Below are 20,000 nucleotides of genomic sequence, written 5' to 3'. Positions count from 1 at the left end.
ATGTATATTACCATATGTAAAATAAATGACCAGTGCACGTTTGATGCACGAAGCAGGGCACTCAAAGCTGGGCTCTGGGACAACCCAGAGGGATGAGGTGGGGAGGGAGGTAGGAGAAGGGTTCAAAATGGGGGGATACATGTAAACCTGTGGCTGATTCATGTTGATGTATGGCAAAAACCACAATATTGTAATTAGCCTCTAATTAAAATTAATTAATTTAAAAGAAAAAAAAATCATTGCTTCTCTAATACCAAGTGTGAACCAAGAGAAATCATGAATCAAGAGACATCAGACACAAATAAGAATCCAAGATTCTGTGTTCCCTGCAAATCAACGTGTAAACACTACACAAGAAACCTGACCGAGAACACATTTCCTATTATGATCTTAATCAATTCCCTTACTTCTCATACCATTACCCAAAGTAATATTCCCGAAGTATTCCATTACCCGAAGTAATATTCTACTTGACGTTAATACTGGAACCCTCCCCCATTTTTATCTTCCTCAAAACTACCCAGATATCCCCAACAGCAGCAGTACACACCATAATTACTCCAAAAGTATCTTGTGAAAAACACCAATACTGCCCTGCCACTCCAATGCCAGGTCTGTACCAGAAACACAACCTTAAAACAATTAAGGAAAAATCTGTCATAACGTCTGAGAGATGCACATTACTGGCAAAACTTTGCAGGCATATCTGTCTGCTCAGTTCAGAATCCAGGTCTCCAGTGATGCTTCTGACCAGAAGGGCCTAGTTCAGAAGACTAGTTTACATGTCTGTGTCCTAGTTGCAAATGAAAGGCTGGGGAATCTAAATTAGGGAGGTGGAATTCGTAAGGCTGAAAATGTGGCGAGGTTCAAAAGGTTCTAGACAGAAATCATAACAAATACCTGGCCCCTTAGCTTCCACTCCTGCCCCACTACAGTCTATCTTTCACACAGCAGAGTAACAATGTTCAAGTAAAGTTGCATCATATCACACTTCTGCTCAAAATCTTCCACGCCTCACCCTTGGTTCCCCCTCCATGGCCTTCATCTCAATTTATAATTTGAAAATTAAAAAAGTCCTAACCATGGCTCACAAAGTTGACTATGATCTTATAAGCAGCAGCATTCCCCTACTCCACTTCCGTATCAGACTTATCTCATCTTCTACCACTCTCCCCTTCCTGTGAGCTACAGTCACATTCGTCTCCTGATCGTCCCTCTGCCTGGAATATCTTCCCCCACAGCCAGTATCTTGGCTACCACACTTCATTCAGGTATCCACACAATTTCTTCAGAAGCTTTCTCTGATTACCCTATCTAAAAGCATAAGTTCCAATCATACTCATTCTAATATCCTGTTCTATCTTTCCTGATATTACTTTGTACTGACATATCCGTCTACCACCAGAAGTTCCATGAGAACAAGAACTCTGATCTGTTCAATGATGTACCCTCATTATCTAGATCAGAGTAAGGAAGAAAATAGGCGCTCAGTAAATGTTTGCTGTAAGAATTAATGGATACACTCAATGTTTCACAGAAATTTCCACTTTCACTTGTATTTATCTAAAGAGCAGCTGGTATTTTGCTGCTGAGAGAGCCATAAATCAACCAACAGAAAATGTGACCCTATGATACTCGACCAAGAAATATCAGAATTTCTAACAGGTTGAGTATTTGCAAAGTGCTATTGGTTAAAAAATAAAATTATTATAAATCTATTCATTAGTTAAGTGTTTTTTCAAATCTTCTATCAACGCTATGGGTGCATTTCACGTATTTGTCTCTGCAATCATCCATACAGCTTTCATCAGTATTTTGCATGACTTTATAAACTGTCACACAGCATTCCTTTTTGCAACTAAGTTTATCAATAACCATAGAAGTACGTGGTTAACATATCTTACTCCATGTTTCAAAAGTTTAGCGCAGTTTAGCAAAAATTATCTTTATTCATGGGCTCCCCTGATAGCTCAGTTGGTAAAGAATCCGCCTGCAATGTAAGAGACCCAGTTCAATTCCTGGGTCGGGAAGATCCCCTGGAGAAGGGATAGGCTACCCACTCCAGTATTCTTGGGCTTCCCTTGTGGCTCAGCTGGTAAAAAATCCACCTGAAGTGTGGGAGACCTGGGTTTGATCCCTGGGTTGGGAAGATCCCCTGGAGAAGGGAAAGGCTACCCACTCCAGTATTCTGGCCTGTTCAATTCCATGGAGTCACAAAGAGTTTTTTTCAAATCTTCTATCGATGCTATGAGTACATTTCAGATATTTGTCTCTGCAACTATCCATGCAGCTTTCACCTCTATTTTGCATGACTTTACAAACTTTCACACAGTATTCCTTTTTGCAGCTAAGTTTATCAATAACCACAGACGTACATGGTCAACATCTTACTTCATATTTCAACAGTTCAGCAAACATTATCTTTATTTATAACTAAATACCATAAGTTAAAATCCCAACTATGCTACTTATTAGTTGTGTGATCTTGGACAAGTTACCTAACTCTGTGCCTCATTTCCCTTGCCTGTAAAATAGATGAAATAGTAATAATGCCTGTAGCTATTAGTGTTGTTATATGGATTCAATTATCTAATATATATAATGAGATTTAGAATAATTTACAGTACATAATAGGTAAGTATTTAGTAAATAATGGCTAAATTAATCAATGAACATGTATTACCTCATTTCACCTTAATAGCAACTTTGTAGGGTAAGTATAATTAATCTTAAAATGAGGCACAAAGAGGTTAAGTAAGCAACCCAAGACTACAAAACTTCCGTCTTGCTTTAACATTCTGTGACTCCTAAACTTACCCTAAAATGAAAAGGGTTTTTTTAAAGTTTCATTTTAGTAACATAACCAAGTTTACAAGCTTTGTTGAGTAAAATCAGATAACCATGAAGACATTCTACATTTCCCCTTTTAGGATAATTTTTGCAGTGAATGACAAGTGCCAAGTGTTTTAATAAATATTTTTAAATATTAACAGAAACACAGAGTAGTTGAGAAAAAGCAATTTGGTTTTTAGAAAGAAAATATAACCCATTCAACCTACTAATTCCTTTAATTAACTGGGGATATAAAAATAATGAGCAAAACCAATACAATAACAAAAATGGTATTTTCATTCCATTTTAAAGTCAATTAAAATAAAAAGATTAAGTATAAGCTTTGGAAGGTTTTTTTTTTCCAGACATACTCTTAGAAAACTTGGAATTCTCATGTAGTTCATTAAAAAAATGAAATTATTTAGTTCAGTAAACATTCATTTATTCACTTAACACATATATCGGGCACTTACTATCTGCACTATATACTCTAAGGGCATTGTTTTTAGATGCTGGGAATACAGAAGTGAACAAAACAAAGTTATTGACCTTATGAAACTTTATTCTAGAGAAGGACAGCAGACAGTATAACAAGTAATAATTTAATTTTTTTGGTTTATAAATTTTTCTTATTTTATTGAAGTATATTTGATTTACAATGTTGTGTTAATTTGTTCTGTACAGCAAAATGACTCAGTTATATATATATATCTTTTCATGTTATTTTCCATTATGGTTTGTCACGGGATATCAAGAGAGTTCCCTGTGAACAAGTAAGTAACATCAGATAGCTCTAAGACTATTATCACAGGGTGAGTGGATAGAGAATGCCAAGTAAGGGTTTGTATTTTTATATGAGATAATCAAAAGACTTCATAATATCTGAGCAAACACAACAGAAAGAGAGCAAAGCATAACAATGTGAATATACTTAAACACTACTGAACAGTTAAAAATGGTTAAGCTGGTAAATTTTATGTGTATTTCACCACCATGTAACTTTTTTTCACTTAAAAAATAAAAAGGGGACATATGTATACCTACAGCTGATTTGTGCTGACATATGGCAGAAACCAATACAATGTTGTAAAGCAATTATCCTTCAATTAAAAATAAATAAGTTTTTAAAAAAATAAAAAAGAAACAGGGTTGACACTATAGCAATCTAGGGGGAAAACTGGTCCATGTAAAAGGATTGGCAAATACAAAATCCCTGAGACAGGAGCAAGCTTGGCATTTTTTTTAAGAGCTCTGTGTGGTAGGAGCAGAAATAAACAATGGGGAAGCACTTGGGGAGGGGGGTTGCGGGCGGGATAAACATACATGTACACGATGTGGGGCCTTAAGAGCCACTATAAGGACACTGGCTTTTACTTAAAATAGTAAGCCACTGAATGGAGTTTTTTATTTTTTATTTATCTTGCTATTTTTTTGTTGAGGTACAATTCACATAACATAAAACTCACCATTTTAACCATTTTAAAGTATACAAAGTACCAATGGATGGTTTTGGCCAAAGTAGCTTCTGAACAGGATCACAATGACTGCTATGCTGAGAGAACAAGAGAACAGGAAGAAGAGTTAGCAGGTTTTACAGTAATTAAAGTGAAATGGACGTTTACTTGTATCAATCAGGGCAGCAGCAGTGGAGCTAATGCGAAGTTGTCAAAATCTGCATATTCTTTAAAGGAGGAACTGACAGGATTTGCAAGCAGGGTGTTACAGAAAACAATGAATCAAAGATAACTCAGTTTTTGGCTTGAGCAACTGAAGAACAGCGCTCCCACCTACTGAGATGGGAAATTCTACAGGAAAAAAGACTGGGTAAGAGGAATCAGAGGTCTGATTTCAGACATGTTTAACTCCAGATGCCCACCAGACATCTAACTGGAGACATAGCTGGGATAATGGAGTCCAGAATTCAAGGAAGAGTCCTGGGCTAGAGACACAAATATGGGGTCACCATCATGCTGTATGCTGCTGTGCTTAGTCGCTCAGTCGTGTCTGACTCTCTGTGACCCCATGGATTGTAGCCCACCAAGCTTCTCTGTCCATGGGATTTTTCAGACAATACTGGACCGGGTTGCCATTTTCCTCCTCCAGGGGTTATTTAACACAACCAGTAAGTACCAACACAGAAACTACTTCTTCCAAAGGTCTACTGCCATTTAAATTAATATATGGTTTGTGGCCCATAAAAGACTACTATTCCTCCTCTAATTTAAATCCTTTATTTACATGAAATAGATCTGTACAAAAGGAATCATAGCCTACAAGTCTAGGAGTAAAGAAAACAAAACAACGATGAACAATGAAAAAAAATACTAACGTTCAGTTGTCCATGAATACGGAACTAGACGTTCTTTTATCACTCTGAAATATTACCCAAGCGGGGCAACATGAATGAGTAAAGGTAAACGGAAGGACTCAACAGATGGCAATCTTTAACTCCTTTTCTCCCTTCTGATAAATGGAATACTCACTGAAGATGTTCTCATCATGTAAAGTCCTTAACAATGGAGAAACAAATTTGTTATCAGACATCAAACCTAGAGTACAGTAAGATGTTTGTAATCTAACATCAAATGAAAATGAAAGGTTCCAATGAGGAAAATTTCTAAACAACTGAAGTTTACCTAGGTGCCAAATACCTTTCCTTTTGAACTAGTACTGATTTTTTTTTCCTGCCTCTAACATCTTCTTGAGCCAGGTTCCTCCTTATTAACATCTTCAGCCTAAGAGGTCATAACAATGTGATAACCTCTAGGCTATTATGTTATTGTACCATTGTTTCTACATAATAGCCCCATCCTGAAGTGCAGTTATTCTGTCTTCTATCTCTACTGTTAACCTTTTTTTTTTTTTTTTACTAACTAGAAAAGCAGACTAACACTGTTTTACTTTCTAGTCCTTAGCTGTGGTTGCCAGAAATGTGGCCTTCACAAAGCATATATTACATTTCCTTGGTACCTAGTACCTACAACCTCCATGGGAAATTTGAACACTTAAAAAACAGAAAACAATTTTCTCAGTTATTTAAAGGTAATGTCCTCAGCCTTATTAGATGCATACTGAAGCATTTAAGGGCACCAACTTACTTTAGGGGTTCAGAACGAAAAAAAAAAAAGAATGTATATATTAAGAGTGGTACAGCAATGTGGCAAAAGATAATCATTAGTAATCTTAATGTTAGCTGGCCTATAAATACTTCCAACCCTTCAGAAAACATACATGTTTTTAAGACTAAAAGTTAGGGGGAAATTAGCAGTATATCAAGCAAATGCCTCTGTGTAAAACTGGTAGAAGAATAATGGGACTGGACCTATAAGACAAACAAAACATATAACTAAGTTTTAAGAAAAACTGGGTAAAAAGTAAAAAGCAACACCAAAAAACTACCTACATACACGAATGGCAGAAAAAATGACCAGCGGGATCAAAGTAGAAAAAATGTAACTTGGTCTCCTCACCACACTGGAGAGCTCAAGGACCTCACTTCCTTTTTACAGAAAACAGTATTTTATTTCCTATAAGTGTTCTCAAAGTCACCAGGATACTGGTATTTACTAAAGGTAATTTGACTTTAAAAAATGTTTTTCTCTGTATCAGAAAAGTTTTGTAATAGATATTTCTGTAAAAGATGGGGACTTCCCTGGTGGTGCAGTAGGTAAGAGTCTGCCTGCCAATGCAGGGCACACAGGTTCAATCACTGGTCCAGGGAGATTTCACATGCCTCAGAGCAACCAGTCCATGCATCACAACTACCGAGTCTGCATTCTAGGGCCCATGAGCCAAGGCTAATGAGCCCCCCTGTCCCACAACTAGGGACGCCCGGGTACCCAAGAGCCAGCAAGGCGCAATTCCTGAGCCTGCATGCTGCAACTCCTGAAGCCCAGGCACCTTGAGCCTGTGCTCTGCAACAAGAGAAGTCGCCACAATGAGAAGCCAGTGCCAACCCAACCAGAGAGTAGTCCCCTGCTCTTGTAACTAGAGAAAGCCCACATACAGCAACAAAGACCCAGAGCAACCAAAACTAAATAAATAAAAAGAAATAAAGTAGGGTGTACATGTCCAAAAAAGTTAAAAACAAAAAAAGATATAACCTATATCTCATCATCCAGAGATTTAATATCTGTCCTCAACCTCTTAAAACAGGAATACATATATAAATTTATCTGTGACAAACTGAAATGGTACTGTGCATAAAATGTTCTCTGAGGTGCTTCTCTCATCTTAATTGTAAATATTTTCTAATGGCAAAAAAAAAAAAAAAACTTTCAAAGAACTTGACTGACCAAAAGTCAAATGACTCAAATACTAAACATAAAGAGCCTAAGTTACACGCTGATGGTAAAATAATCCAATCTTCGTACAAAGGCAAAATCTGACAACCTCATTATACTTTTTAAAGCATGTGTTTTTTAGAGGCAGTAAAGTTTTTAAGAGTATGAATTCTGGAGCCAGACTAACTATATTCAAGTCCTGGCTTCCACAATTAGTAGCTCTAGGGCTTTGTGACCTTGAATAAATTACCCTCCCTGATCCTGTTCCCTCTTTTATGAAATAAGAACAACAGAATCTTATGTCAATGTTGTGAAGACTGAGTTAATACAAAAAATTCCCTAAAATCATACCTGGAATAAAATAAGTATGCCATAAATGCTAACCACTATGATTATTTTCCTTATTCCACAGGTAGGCAGGAATGGTTGCAAACAAAAGCTTCCTTCCCAACTCCTGAGTCCAAAACCTACAATCTTCTGTTCTAATCAAATTAAATAAAAGAACAAGGGGGAAAAAAAAAAACAGAATGAAAATTTCAATAACGTCAGAAGGAAAAAATAATCAGAGTATATCTTACTGATGGTGGGTATCATCTTTGTGTGGGATAGCAATATTATATAAGGAAACAGACTTTAATTTTTTTCCTACCTTTATCAAACAAAGTTGACAATGCCAAGAATGGAGGAAGAAAATCTGTAAAAATCTTTTGACATTACACATCTCCCTTTATTTATTTACAGAAAAACTCAATTACAATAAATGAGAGGATGTGTAAGAATAAGCTAAGGCTGGCACACTTCCATTCATCAGAAAAATTACTTGTAATCAAGTTGTTTTCTACAGACTTTTCATTTGTGTAATTTTAAAATTAGGCACCAAGAGCACTTTTCCCCAACTATCAAGTGTACTTCCTTCCTAAGGAACTTGAGTCATCAGCTGTGTCTTAGGCATCACACTATGTTGACCAATGCTTCTTAATACTTGATATACAGTCACTCTCATCTTGAAGCACTGAATACCATTAACAAGCTGTTCTCTTGTATGACAAAGGTAGACTTCAAGAACTATAAGGTCCTGTATTTCAGAAACATACATAAGTTTCTTTACTACAGTCTTAGAAAAATTACTTCTACAATGTGACTTCAAACTTAAGCCACAGTACCTGTTTCTTCATTAGAAACCATTCAAATCATTTTCTACAAATATCCACACCTAACAGTTACAAGTGAAAGCTCAAGACAGGAGAGTATGTCTGAATTGTAAGCATATTACAATATACCCACTTTTTCAGATAAGCTAGTCTCTAAGAATTAAAAATAGTAAACCTAGCTGGCTCAAAGTGAAATCATAAACTATAAATTATAAAGTAAATCAACCACAAAAATATAAAATATCAATAGCTAAAACCTAACAATGTATTAAATTTCAACCACTTATGAAATACAACTTAAAATTCCAAAAATGGAAACGTGTACATAATTTAGATTTCTATGGTGATTTGAAACACCTTTATACCCTATCAAGTAAATGCAAACATAAGTACAGACAAGAGACTATGACTTTCAGCCCACCACACACACACAAAATGGCTTCAGCTACCACCCCAAGTTGACACACATCTACCCCACACTTCGCACGTTATCCTAAACCTACTCTCATTACCTCGCTCTTCCCCCGTATTATACCCCAAACCATCTGCCTCTGCCTCCTTCCAGGAAATCTGATGTGTAAATAAAACAATTCAGCCAAAGATGTTACCAATGACAATAATGGTAGGGAAGGATGGAGCTATGAAAAAGACATAAAGGTTTTTGAGGACTTACTATGAGTTAAAATTCTGAAGAAAATAAATTGTGAAAAGTTAAAGCTGAGTAGAACTAATTCTGAAGAGAGATTTGCAGAGTAAACTGCTGGTCAAAGTATCTTTCACCACAGAAACCAAAATCCAGCTAATCCATGGCTTTTCTAGGTTAACAAGAAATTGGTTTGGTTTTTAGATAATCTTTATGGGCTATCAGTCATTTAAGCATTCTTATAAATTAACAATCAAATGTAAACTCAAAGCTGAAGGAAGAATGGGCAATACTGGGAAAAAAATTTTTTCTAACTGCAGTGCATAGAGCACTCCAAGAGGAAGGCTTCAATAGGATAAGAATATGGGATACTTAAGTGATTGCCAACATCCGCTGGATCATGGAAAAAGCAAGAGAGTTCCAGAAAAACATCTATTTCTGCTTTATTGACTATGCCAAAGCCTTTGACTGTGTGGATCACAATAAACTGTGGAAAATTCTGAAAGAGATGGGAATACCAGACCACCTGACCTGCCTCTTGAGAAACCTACATGCAGGTCAGGAAGCAACAGTTAGAACTGGAAATGGAACAACAGACTGGTTCCAAATAGGAAAAGGAGTATGTCAAGGCTGTACATTGTCACCCTGCTTATTTAACTTATATGCAGAGTACATCATGAGAAATGCTGGACTGGAAGAAACACAAGCTGGAATTAAGATTACCAGGAGAAATACCAGTAACCTCCGATATGCAGATGACACCACCCTTATGGCAGAAAGTGAAGAGGAACTCATAAGCCTCTTGATGAAAGTGAAAGAGGAGAGCGAAAAAGTTGGCTTAAAGCTCAACATTCAGAAAACGAAGATCATGGCATCCGGTCCCATCACTTCATGGGAAATAGATGGGGAAACAGTGGAAACAGTGTCAGACTTTATTCTTTTGGGCTCCAAAATCACTGCAGATGGTGACTGCAGCCATGAAATTAAAAGACTCTTACTCCTTGGAAGGAAAGTTATGACCAACCTAGATAGCATATTCAAAAGCAGAGACATTACTTTGCCAACAAAGGTCTGTCTAAGTCAAGGCTATGGTTTTTCCTGTGGTCATGTATGGATGTGAGAGTTGGACTGTGAAGAAGGCTGAGCGCCGAAGAATTGATGCTTTTGAACTGTGGTGTTGGAGACGACTCTTGAGAGTCCCTTGGACTGCAAGGAGATCCAACCGGTCCACGCTGAAGGAGATCAGCCCTGGGATTTCTTTGGAAAGAATGATGCTAAAGCTGAAACTCCAGTACTTTGGCCACCTCATGCGAAGAGTTGACTCATTGGAAAAGACTCTGATGCTGGGAGGGATTGGGGGCAGGAGGAGAAGGGGACAACAGAGGATGAGATGGCTGGATGGTATCACTGACTCGATGGACGTGAGTCTGAGTCAACTCCAGGAGTTGGTGATGGACAGGGAGGCCTGGCGTGCTGTGATTCATGGGGTCGCAAAGAGTCGGACACAACTGAGCAACTGAACTGAACTGAAGTGACTTGTAATCAATTAAGATAGCAAGCTATCAGAAATAACAACAAAAAAGGATGATAACAATGGTGGAAAACTTGTGCTAGACAGAGCAGGGTTTCTCAACCTCAGCCCTTCTGACATTTTGCCCAGATAATTCCATGTTGGATGGGGGCGGGGCGGTGGGGGGGGTGCCGCCTTTCTATGAATTGTTAAGATGTTTCACTGTATCTCTGGCCTCTACCCACTAGATACTAGTAAGTATCCCTCAAGTTGCAACAACCAAAACTATCTCTAGACTTACAGATATTTTGGTGTCTGCTTTGCAGGTACATTTTAACTACACATTAATTTTTCAAAGCTACAATACCACATAAATACTATGATGTAAATTCACAACAGACATTTTAAAAGATTCAATGATTAAGTGACAGAATTGTGTTCAAGAGGAAATTAAGGATTTCTTAAATTCTATTTCCTAATGTGTGGTAATGATGTTCTAGTAGTTCAACTCCTATAAATACATTTATTTAACTATATTCTGTAACTAATAGATTCCAAATGAAATTAGGCTTGGAAACAACATATTTTTAATAATATCTGCACAGCACTTTACAATCTCTTCAGCAATTTTACAAATTTATCCCACTCAATTCTTAGGAAAAGAAGCAAATTATATTCCACCCAATTAAAAAGTATAGGGTTCTACCTGTATTCTTTTGAAAACTAAATCCGAAGTTCAAAGCTGTTAAATACATATATGTGTGTATGTGTATATCCCTTTCAATCATTAATGCAAACAAAGATAAATGGAAAGAAAATTCTGCTCCACAAATCATATTTGTACATTTGGCTCAAGTACAGAAATCACATTATTTTCCCCAATTTGTGTCTGAAATAGGAATTTCACAATTCACATATAATCAAAAGTATCAAGCATATTCTTAGACTGAAGAGTCTAATTCCAATTTATTTATCTTTAAATCTAACTTATCCCTCCACCTCAAATTCACCAAACTTCTATGTCTCAACTATCAGGAACAATGCTTCCTAAGTTTTTGTTTTTAATTGCTAAGTCATGTCCTACTCATGTGACCCCAAGGACTGTAGCCCGCCAGGCTCCTCTGGCCATAGGATTTCTCAGACCAGAATACTGCAATGAATGCGGAGAAGGAATGCCATTTCCCTCTCCAGGGGATCTTCCTGACCCAGGGATCAAGCCCAAATCTCCTGCACTGCAGGAAAATTCTTTACCATGGTGCCACCAGGGAAGCCTGCTTCCTAAGTGACTAGCCACAAATTGTTGAAGGACTGTGCAAAGTTTTAGCCAACATTCAACCAAAGTATTGCTTCCCCGGCAGCTCAGTAGTTAAAGAATCCACCTGCAATGCAGGAGCAGCAAAAGACACAGATTCCATCCTTGGGCTGGGAAGATCCCCTGGACAAGGAAATGACAACACGTGCCACTGTTATTGCCTGGAGAATCCCGTGGACAGAGGAGCCTGGTGGGCTACAGTCCACAGGGTCTCAAAGAGTCAGATACAACTGAAGTGACTTAGCAACAAAAGTATTAACATACAAGTCAGACAAAATTCAACTCTAACATACATTCCAACTTTGAACCTTCAATCTAGATTCAAAATCTTAGACACTTTCAACTACAAAGTCTGAGGTCCTCGAAGCTTTATAAAACTACACTCTCCAATACAATAGCCTCTAATTCAACACAGAGTGAGCCCTCAATAAACTGTGGTATCTTTGCATTAAACATCTGCCAAGTTTTACCAGTTATTCTTCCATATGATTTCTTGTGTACTCTTCTTTATTTCTACAATCACTACCCCAATCCAGGACTCAATCACCCAGTTCATCAAGTAGCTAATTTATTCCTTACTGTATCATATCCCAAGTGCTCAGTTCAGTTCAGTTGCTCAGTCGTGTCCGACTCTTTGCGACCCCATGGACTGCAGCACACCAGGCTTCTCTGTCCATCACCAACTCCCAGAGCTTGCACAAACTCATGTCCATGGAGTCAGTGATGCCATCCAACATCTCATCCTCTATCGTCCCCTTCTCCTCCTGCCTTCAATCTTTCCCAGCCTCAGGTCTTTTCCAGTGAGTCAGTTCTTCCTATCAGGTGGCCAAAGTATTGGAGTTTCAGCTTCAGCGTCAGTCCTTCCAATGAAAATTCAGGACTGATTTCCTTTATAATTGACTAGCTGGATCTCCTTTCAGTCCAAGGGACTCTCAAGAGTCTTCTCCAATACCACAGTTCAAAACCATCAATTCTTTGGCTCTCAGCATTCTTTATAATCCAACTCTCACATACATACATGACTACTGGAAAAACCATAGCTTTGACTAGACGGACCTTTGTTGGCTCAACCAACCAAAATTCCACAATACCCCATAGTTACCATGGCCTATTATATGAAAAATGAGAGTTCCAGTCATCATAGCCCAGTTAGCATTTCTCCTTATTTCCTACCGTAAACTCTCCATTCCAGGCAAGTAAACCTATATGTATCTTACTACACCTTACGATATTTTCTTCTATCTCAAAAAGCTCTCTTCAACTGGTTGATGTCCCTCCAGCTTAATAAATCCTCATTTCAACTACAATACATAATTGGAACTCTTATTTTTATACTTGACATTTATGTCTACTCTGGCAAGCTCAATACTTTTTACCTCTTTTCTCTCTCAAGACTGTGCCTTCATGACTCCTACTAGCCACAGACACACAATAAACATTGATGACTAAAACAACAATGTTCTTATTGTACACGTTCTCACATTGTTTAGTTGGAACTATAGTAGCTTCAGAATGGAATCACCCAGTATCAAAGGGAGTCTACATTTCCTGAGAACTCTTCTCAGTACTGCTGTTTCTGCAACCTAGCTAGGACAGAACTGTCCCCACTAGTCCTAAGGCAAAGCCTTCACACTGCTACATGGCAGTGTTATTACCTTCACAACTCTAAATGGTAGGATTATTCCATTTATCCTTAACGTTGCTCCCTTTCCCTAGTAAAAAAATTGACAGCCAAACTAAGTTTAGCCCAAAACAGTAAGCTGTTCTTATACTAAATCTCAATCATTTAAAATTAAATTCAGCCCCTTTAAAAGGGGCACAGTAAATGTGTTTTATAAAAACTTTATAAAACTTTATCATTTTATAAAAACTTTCATCAAAAGCACAAAATATTTAAAAAGTCTGGTCCCAGAGACTTGTCATTCAGGAAATAGTCTCAAGGCCAAACTTGTGATCTCTCAACAAAGTTAAAAAAAAAATGGAGTTTATTCTTGAATTTATTACTCCGTTTCATTTTCTCAATTTCAAAAACAGAGTTTATGTTTATAACCAATTCTTAAAAGAAAAAACATCTAAGTTATGTACAGGACTCTCAACCCATTTTTTTCTGAGCCTTATCCCAGCATAAAAAGATGTGGTTTCTTATTTCCTCATTGAGATAAAGAGATGTGGAAAAATTGTAACTATCATTATTTAAGACCTTCCAATTGTTAGTTACTATTATGCACACAAGAATTTTTTAAAATATCTAATACCCTAATGCCAGATAAAAAGTATTGTGTATGCCACAGTTTTTATTAACAAATTTCTAGGACCATAAAAAAATTAATATTATAAACAATATAATAAAAATTGAATAAGAGGTCTCAATCCAAAAAAAATAATTTTATGGTTGCTGTCGGGACTGCAAGCGGCATGGGTTTGATCCCTAGTTGGGGAACTAAGATCCCACATTTCACACAGCACAACCAAATAAATAAATGGTGCTGTCATGTTTGCAAGATGAAGCTGAGGCAAAGATGCAAATAACATATCTACAAGGACTGAGGCAAGTAACAAAAATGAGTGCAGCAGGTTAAGCGTACAGCCAGCCAGCCAGATTAAGGGGAACCACGCTGATTCCCAAGTCCAGTTTAAAGAGGGCAATGGCTACTGCTCTGCTCCAGACAATAGGAATATTTCTGAACAGTTAACAGGATTTTCAAGTCTTCCTCCCAAAATACAGAAATCCATAAACTTCACTCAGAAATTTCCCAATTTGGGACTTCCCTGGTGGTCCAGTGGCTAAGACTCCATGTCCCAGTGCAGGAGGCCTGGATTTGATCCCTACTCAGGGAACTAGATCCCATATGCTGCAACTATGGATCCCACACGCTGCAATTAAGACCCAGCACAGTCAGTAAATTTTAACCAAAACGAAGAAAAAAAATTTTTAAGAAGTTTCCCAATTTTTCAAAGCTCATCAGTAGTTGAAACTTAAAGACACTGCAAATCAAACAAAACACATCTCTAAGGTGATTCAGTCCGGAGAACACCTTTGAACTAACATGTGAAAACTGCTTTCAAAAAGGCATGAGGGGGCAATAGGTAAAAAGTCTAGGTTTAGGTCAAACTGGCTTGGGTTTGACAGTCTAATTCACCACTGAGCAGGTGGACAATGTCAGAAAAAAATATTTCTTCAAGTCTGTTTCTTCAAATGTAGAATGTCACCACTCTTTCATACAAGTTGGAAAGTGAAACTTTTAACACAGTATCAGAAATATAGAAGACATTACAAAAATGTCCCTTACTCTCCCTGCTCCACCCTGCAAGTCTGTAAGATAATTTAAAAGATATTAGGTAATAAACACCCTGGAAGATGTTAAACAAGTTATAAAAATGAGATCAGAAAAGAGAGGGGTGCTTGCCATGCCCAGTTCTTTGCTACTCAAAGAGGTCCTTATACACACAGAAAAGATACTGCTAACTAATGGCCTGAAATGGGTCTTCTCAAGATGGTACAGCTAGCTGGATTATCAATATCAAGATTAAAAAGATGAAGAGTCACAGCTCCTTTTTAAGACCAAAAGTCTGTCCATTTTATTAACTTCATAGACCCTGACTTGCTGGTAGAAGTGAGAAATAATTTAAGCTTAAACTTTTATACTTTTGGCCAAACTTCCATAAAACTTATTTCTTTAAGAAGCATGCTACAAAGCAAAGCATTTACACCAGACTTTTTAATATAAGAAACATGCCGGGAATTCCCTGGTTCTCCAGTGGTTAAGAATCCATGTTCGCAGCTTGGTTTTGATCCCTGGTTGGTAAACTACAATACCCACCAGCCCAGACACCACAGTCAAAAAAAAAAAAAAAAAAAAAGTCATACTCTACGAGTTCATTTAAAGTATGATTTCATTAAACAAAAACAGGGGATTTAATTTACTGGTACAGCTGAAATACCTTTGGACCTCTCAAACACACCAATATTTTTAAAGAGAAAGAAAAAACATCAACTCATCAACATATTTGTGTTAAAAAGTACAATTCACATATACATAAAAGTTCTTTGGACTATATATAATCAGAATAGTTCTAATAAATTTCTAATGCGGTTGCATATAATAAAGCATTTATTCATATATTTGAGTACATGTCTATACAGATGCTAAGCTCTAGAGAATTCATGGTATCTTCCTACAAATAGAACACAGGTGGACATGTGTGAGAAATGGACAGCACTGGGAAAGTTTAGTTTCAAGATTCTAAACACATTCTATTTTCTAGCTTCCCACCATCACACGAAGAGCAAGAAAAAACTAATGCAAAACAGGATTGACAAATCACAAAGACGAAGCAACTAAAAACGATTATTAAGTATCTAAAACGACTTATACTTTAAAGTTAAATTCATATTTCCATGATAGCTTGTCCTAATCTACACAAAATATTCATTCTCTCATAGGAGAGTCTGAATGCATTCTATTCTCATATCACCCTTACATAAACTTCTTACAAACGACCATAAACAGCGCAGACCTGTGGATAAAAATACATTACAAATATCTCCAGGTACCCCATAACTACAATCTTGATGTTAATTTTAAAATAAAAGATTTCTTAGTGTTTTTCTGAAAAAATTCTGCTTAAAACAAACATCAAAAATTAAGCAGCCTTTTAACCAATGTTTAATGCAAAATGATACTTTAAAAATGACTCCAGAGTTCTGAATTTAGAAAATCTTTGTTTAAAAAGGGTTTTAGCCCGCAAAGATTACGCTGTCAATTTATACTTTTTCTTCAACCATCAGAAGAGACCAGTGTCTACTCTTAACTGTTTCACTCTTTAAAAACAAAGGACATTTTACATACTACTAATTAGTAGTTTAAACTGCCTCACGTGGATGTCTTACTTTTTACCACCTCATACAAATCAGCATGTAACAAAAAGTGAAAACAGAAATTTGCTGGAAGTCACATTCAGAACATAAATACAATGTAAAAACAAAGGCCCTTTTAGAGGTTATCCAGCACAGATACTTCAAACTGAACATCTACCAGAAGCTCCTAATCTAAAATGTTTCTCTAGCCAATGAACACTACAAACTGCAACAGAAGTCTACCTACAAAGTATCTTCAGACTAAGTAGAAGACTGAACAAAAATATGCTAGGCTATGCAGTCCTAAGTCAGAGAAAAGAACAAAAACAATCCACTACATGAAACATTTAGACATTTTCTAAATTATCAAATGAGTCTATACTCATCCAAAACATTACGGAAAAAATTTCAATCCAATTCTTTTAAACATACTTTAAGGTCTTTATGTATACTCCGGTGGGAAGTGAAAAAGTTAACCAAAAATAAAGCACTTCACACAAGAATAAAATGATGCAGTTGGTCCTCGGACAAACTGGAAACAAAAAACGTCTTCAAAACCGGAGTCATCAAGAAATTATACGCTTTAGCACACTTTAACTCCAACGTGGGGAGGGGAGGTGGAGGACTGCCACTGTTTTGACAATCCATTAATTACACTATATGTCTATTCCACCTGAGAGTTTAAGAAAACTCTTCAAGTTTAGGTCACCGAGGGACCGTCTCTCTAAAAGACGCAAAGCAGCCTACAGATCAAAGAACATCCCGAAACGACTTAGCTTTCTCTCCACGAAACCCTTTCCCCTGGGCAACAGAATGTTTTCACAGAACAGAAACACACCCTCCTGCTAATCTTCTCGGAACAGTCGGACAGAGGCGGGGCACTCTGGAGAGCCATAGCCGCCCGGCTCAGACCAGCAAGAGACCACTGTTACCCCTCCTCGGGCGGCCTCTCCACAGAACCGGGTCGGTCTGGATCGCCGCGCCCGGTCAAGAACAATACAATCGCAACTTCCCACGAGCCTGCGCGGTGGTTCTTCGCGGCGGAGGGGACTCCGGAATTCGCCACGGGCAAGGGGCTGGGGCAAAAGGGTAAGGAGGGTGATCACCGGCCCCGCGGCAGCTGCCCGCCCCGGCGCCCGGCGAGCCCGCTGGAGTGATGGTGCCAACCGGCCTGAGCTCCACGGCTCTCGCTTGGCCACCGGATCTCCCGACTTTGCTTCTCTGGCAGGCGACCCCAGCCTCCCCTGCTGCGGGGGTGGCAGGGGGCGGGAAAGGCCTCGCCGGAGACTCAGAGCGTCCTCGGCCCGCCACGGAAGGGAACGCGGTCGGGGCGCGGGGGACAATAGGGAGTGGGGAGCTCTGCGCGCCCGAGTGGCGCCGCCGGCCGGCCGGGCTGACTGACGCACCCGCCGCACGGCGCGACTGGGCTCCGCTCGGCCCGGCCGCCGCTGCCGCCGCGCGGTCCGCTGAGCTCACGGCGCCCCCGGCACTGGGGGTCGTGCCTCACCTCCCAGCCCCGCAACCCAGGAGAGGAGCAGAATTAACACTCTCAGCAACACCATCTTCCGCTGCCGCTGCCGCTGCCGCCGCCGCCGCCTCCTCACGGGTTAACAGCAGCACATCGAACCGGAGGGAGAAGCTGAAGCGGCTTGGTCCGGAGCCTCCACGGGAAGCCGGGACCTCCCCGGGCAGGAGAAACGGCGAAGCACCTCCCTCTCGCCCCACTTCAAGGGCCGGCAAAGCTTCCAGCACCTCCAAAACAGGGACCTCCCTCCCCCTCGTTCGTTTCCTTCCTCCCTTCCCCGCTTTCCTTCCCTCGCTCCTTCCCTCTTCTCTACCTCCCTCCCCCGAGCCCGGGACCTCCGCCTCCTTCCTTACCACGTGACCAGCCGGCGCCCAACGGGCAGGCAGAGCCGCACCCCTTCCTCCCGCCCCTCCCCCTCCCCCAGGCGCCCCAGGGGCGCGCGCATGCGCACTGGGGCCGGTTCCCGGGCTGCTAGGCCCGCCGCCGCTTCCTGTCCGCCGGCGGAGAGCTGGGATTGGGCTTGGGAGGTGGGGTTTCCTGGGGTTCAGCCCCCGGACTGGAGCGCAACTCTGTGGACTGTACAGGGTTCGCTCTTGGTGCTGCTGAGAACTGTGTCTTGAGCAGAAGAGGCAAAGTGAGTGATGTTAAGGGGCCGCTGTCCTCGTTTTAACTTCACAGGGAATGGGGATTTTCGTTACTTCTTTTTTTGCCTCCCTGGGTGCACAACTTCTACCAAATAAACAAAAGCAAAACCTCCCCCACCCCGCAAAAGAAGCAAAGTCCCAACAAACAGTTATTACTTTGGAGACAGCCGACAAAGCTCAGAACCTGAATGTAAAACCCTTCAAGCAGCAGAAACATACAGCGTTAAGTCCTATTTTTCGGAATTCTGTAAAACTGTGTCACAGACCAGGCCTTGGCCATTCTAAAAGCGTGCAGCCTCAACCACAGGTACCGAATCTAGCCTGAAAAAAGTCCTAGTTACCACTTTCTGTTCCTTCTCTGAAGAGAACTCTGGAGTCTCCTTCACCCCAACTTCTTTGAAGCTCCTATTTGAGCTCACAGTAACTTACTTTGATTTTTTAAACTTGTATTCCATGGACTAAAGACTTCATAAAACCTGAAACCGTAAGACCTAGAAGGAAACAGGGAAAACTTGATGTTGGTCTTGGAAATGATTTTTTTGGATGTGATGCCAAAAGCACGAACAACAGAAACAAAAGTAAATAAGTGGGCCCACATCAAACTAAAAACCCTTGGCAGAAAAATCAAAATGAAAAGGCAGTGTTTGGAATGAGAGAAAACACTTCAAATTGTTTCTCTTACAAGGGGTTAATAATTAAAATATACAAGGAACTCGTACAACTCAGAGGCTACAAAGCAGACAATCCAATTTGAAAATGCGCAGAGGAACTTAGTGCTTTTTCAAAGAAAACATCCAAATGACCAATAGGTGCTTGAAAAGATGCTCAATACCACTAATCATCAGGGAAATGCAAATCAAAACCACGGTGAAATAAGGCCCACACTGTTAGAATGGTTATCCTCAAAAAGATAAGAGATATGTGGACTTCGGTGGATAAGAATCTGCCTGCCTATGCAGAGGTCACAGGTTCAGTCCCGCATCTGGGAAGATTCCACATGCCCCGGAGCAACTAAACCCCTGCGCCACAGCTACTGAGCACTCTAGGGCCCAGGAGCTAGAACTAATGAACCTGTGTGCTACAACTACTGAAGCCCATGGAGTCCCCACATCACAACTTCTGAGCCCTCGTGCTCCAACTATTGAAGCCAGTGCATGGCAAGGAGGAGTAGCCCCTGCACACCACAAGAGAAAGCCCGCAGAAAGCAGTGAAGACACAGCACAGCCAAAAATAAATAAATAA

General features: G+C 39.6%; 1 protein-coding gene across 1 annotated transcript in view; it reads right to left on the bottom strand.

The window, feature by feature from the left end:
- Positions 1 to 18,417, bottom strand: part of ADAM10 (ADAM metallopeptidase domain 10) — a 144,330-nt gene extending 125,913 nt beyond the window's left edge. Inside the window, exon 1 of the mRNA XM_055537822.1 lies at positions 18,097 to 18,417. Within this exon, the coding sequence (XP_055393797.1) occupies positions 18,097 to 18,151 (55 nt within the window). The 5' untranslated portion in view covers positions 18,152 to 18,417. The remainder of the gene's footprint in view (positions 1 to 18,096) is intronic.
- Between the last annotated feature and the right edge of the window lie 1,583 nt (positions 18,418 to 20,000).

Source organism: Bubalus kerabau, chromosome 10, assembly GCF_029407905.1.
Source record: "Bubalus kerabau isolate K-KA32 ecotype Philippines breed swamp buffalo chromosome 10, PCC_UOA_SB_1v2, whole genome shotgun sequence".
NCBI classification, from domain to species: Eukaryota; Metazoa; Chordata; class Mammalia; order Artiodactyla; family Bovidae; genus Bubalus; species Bubalus kerabau.
This window is presented reverse-complemented; position numbering and strand designations above follow the sequence as displayed.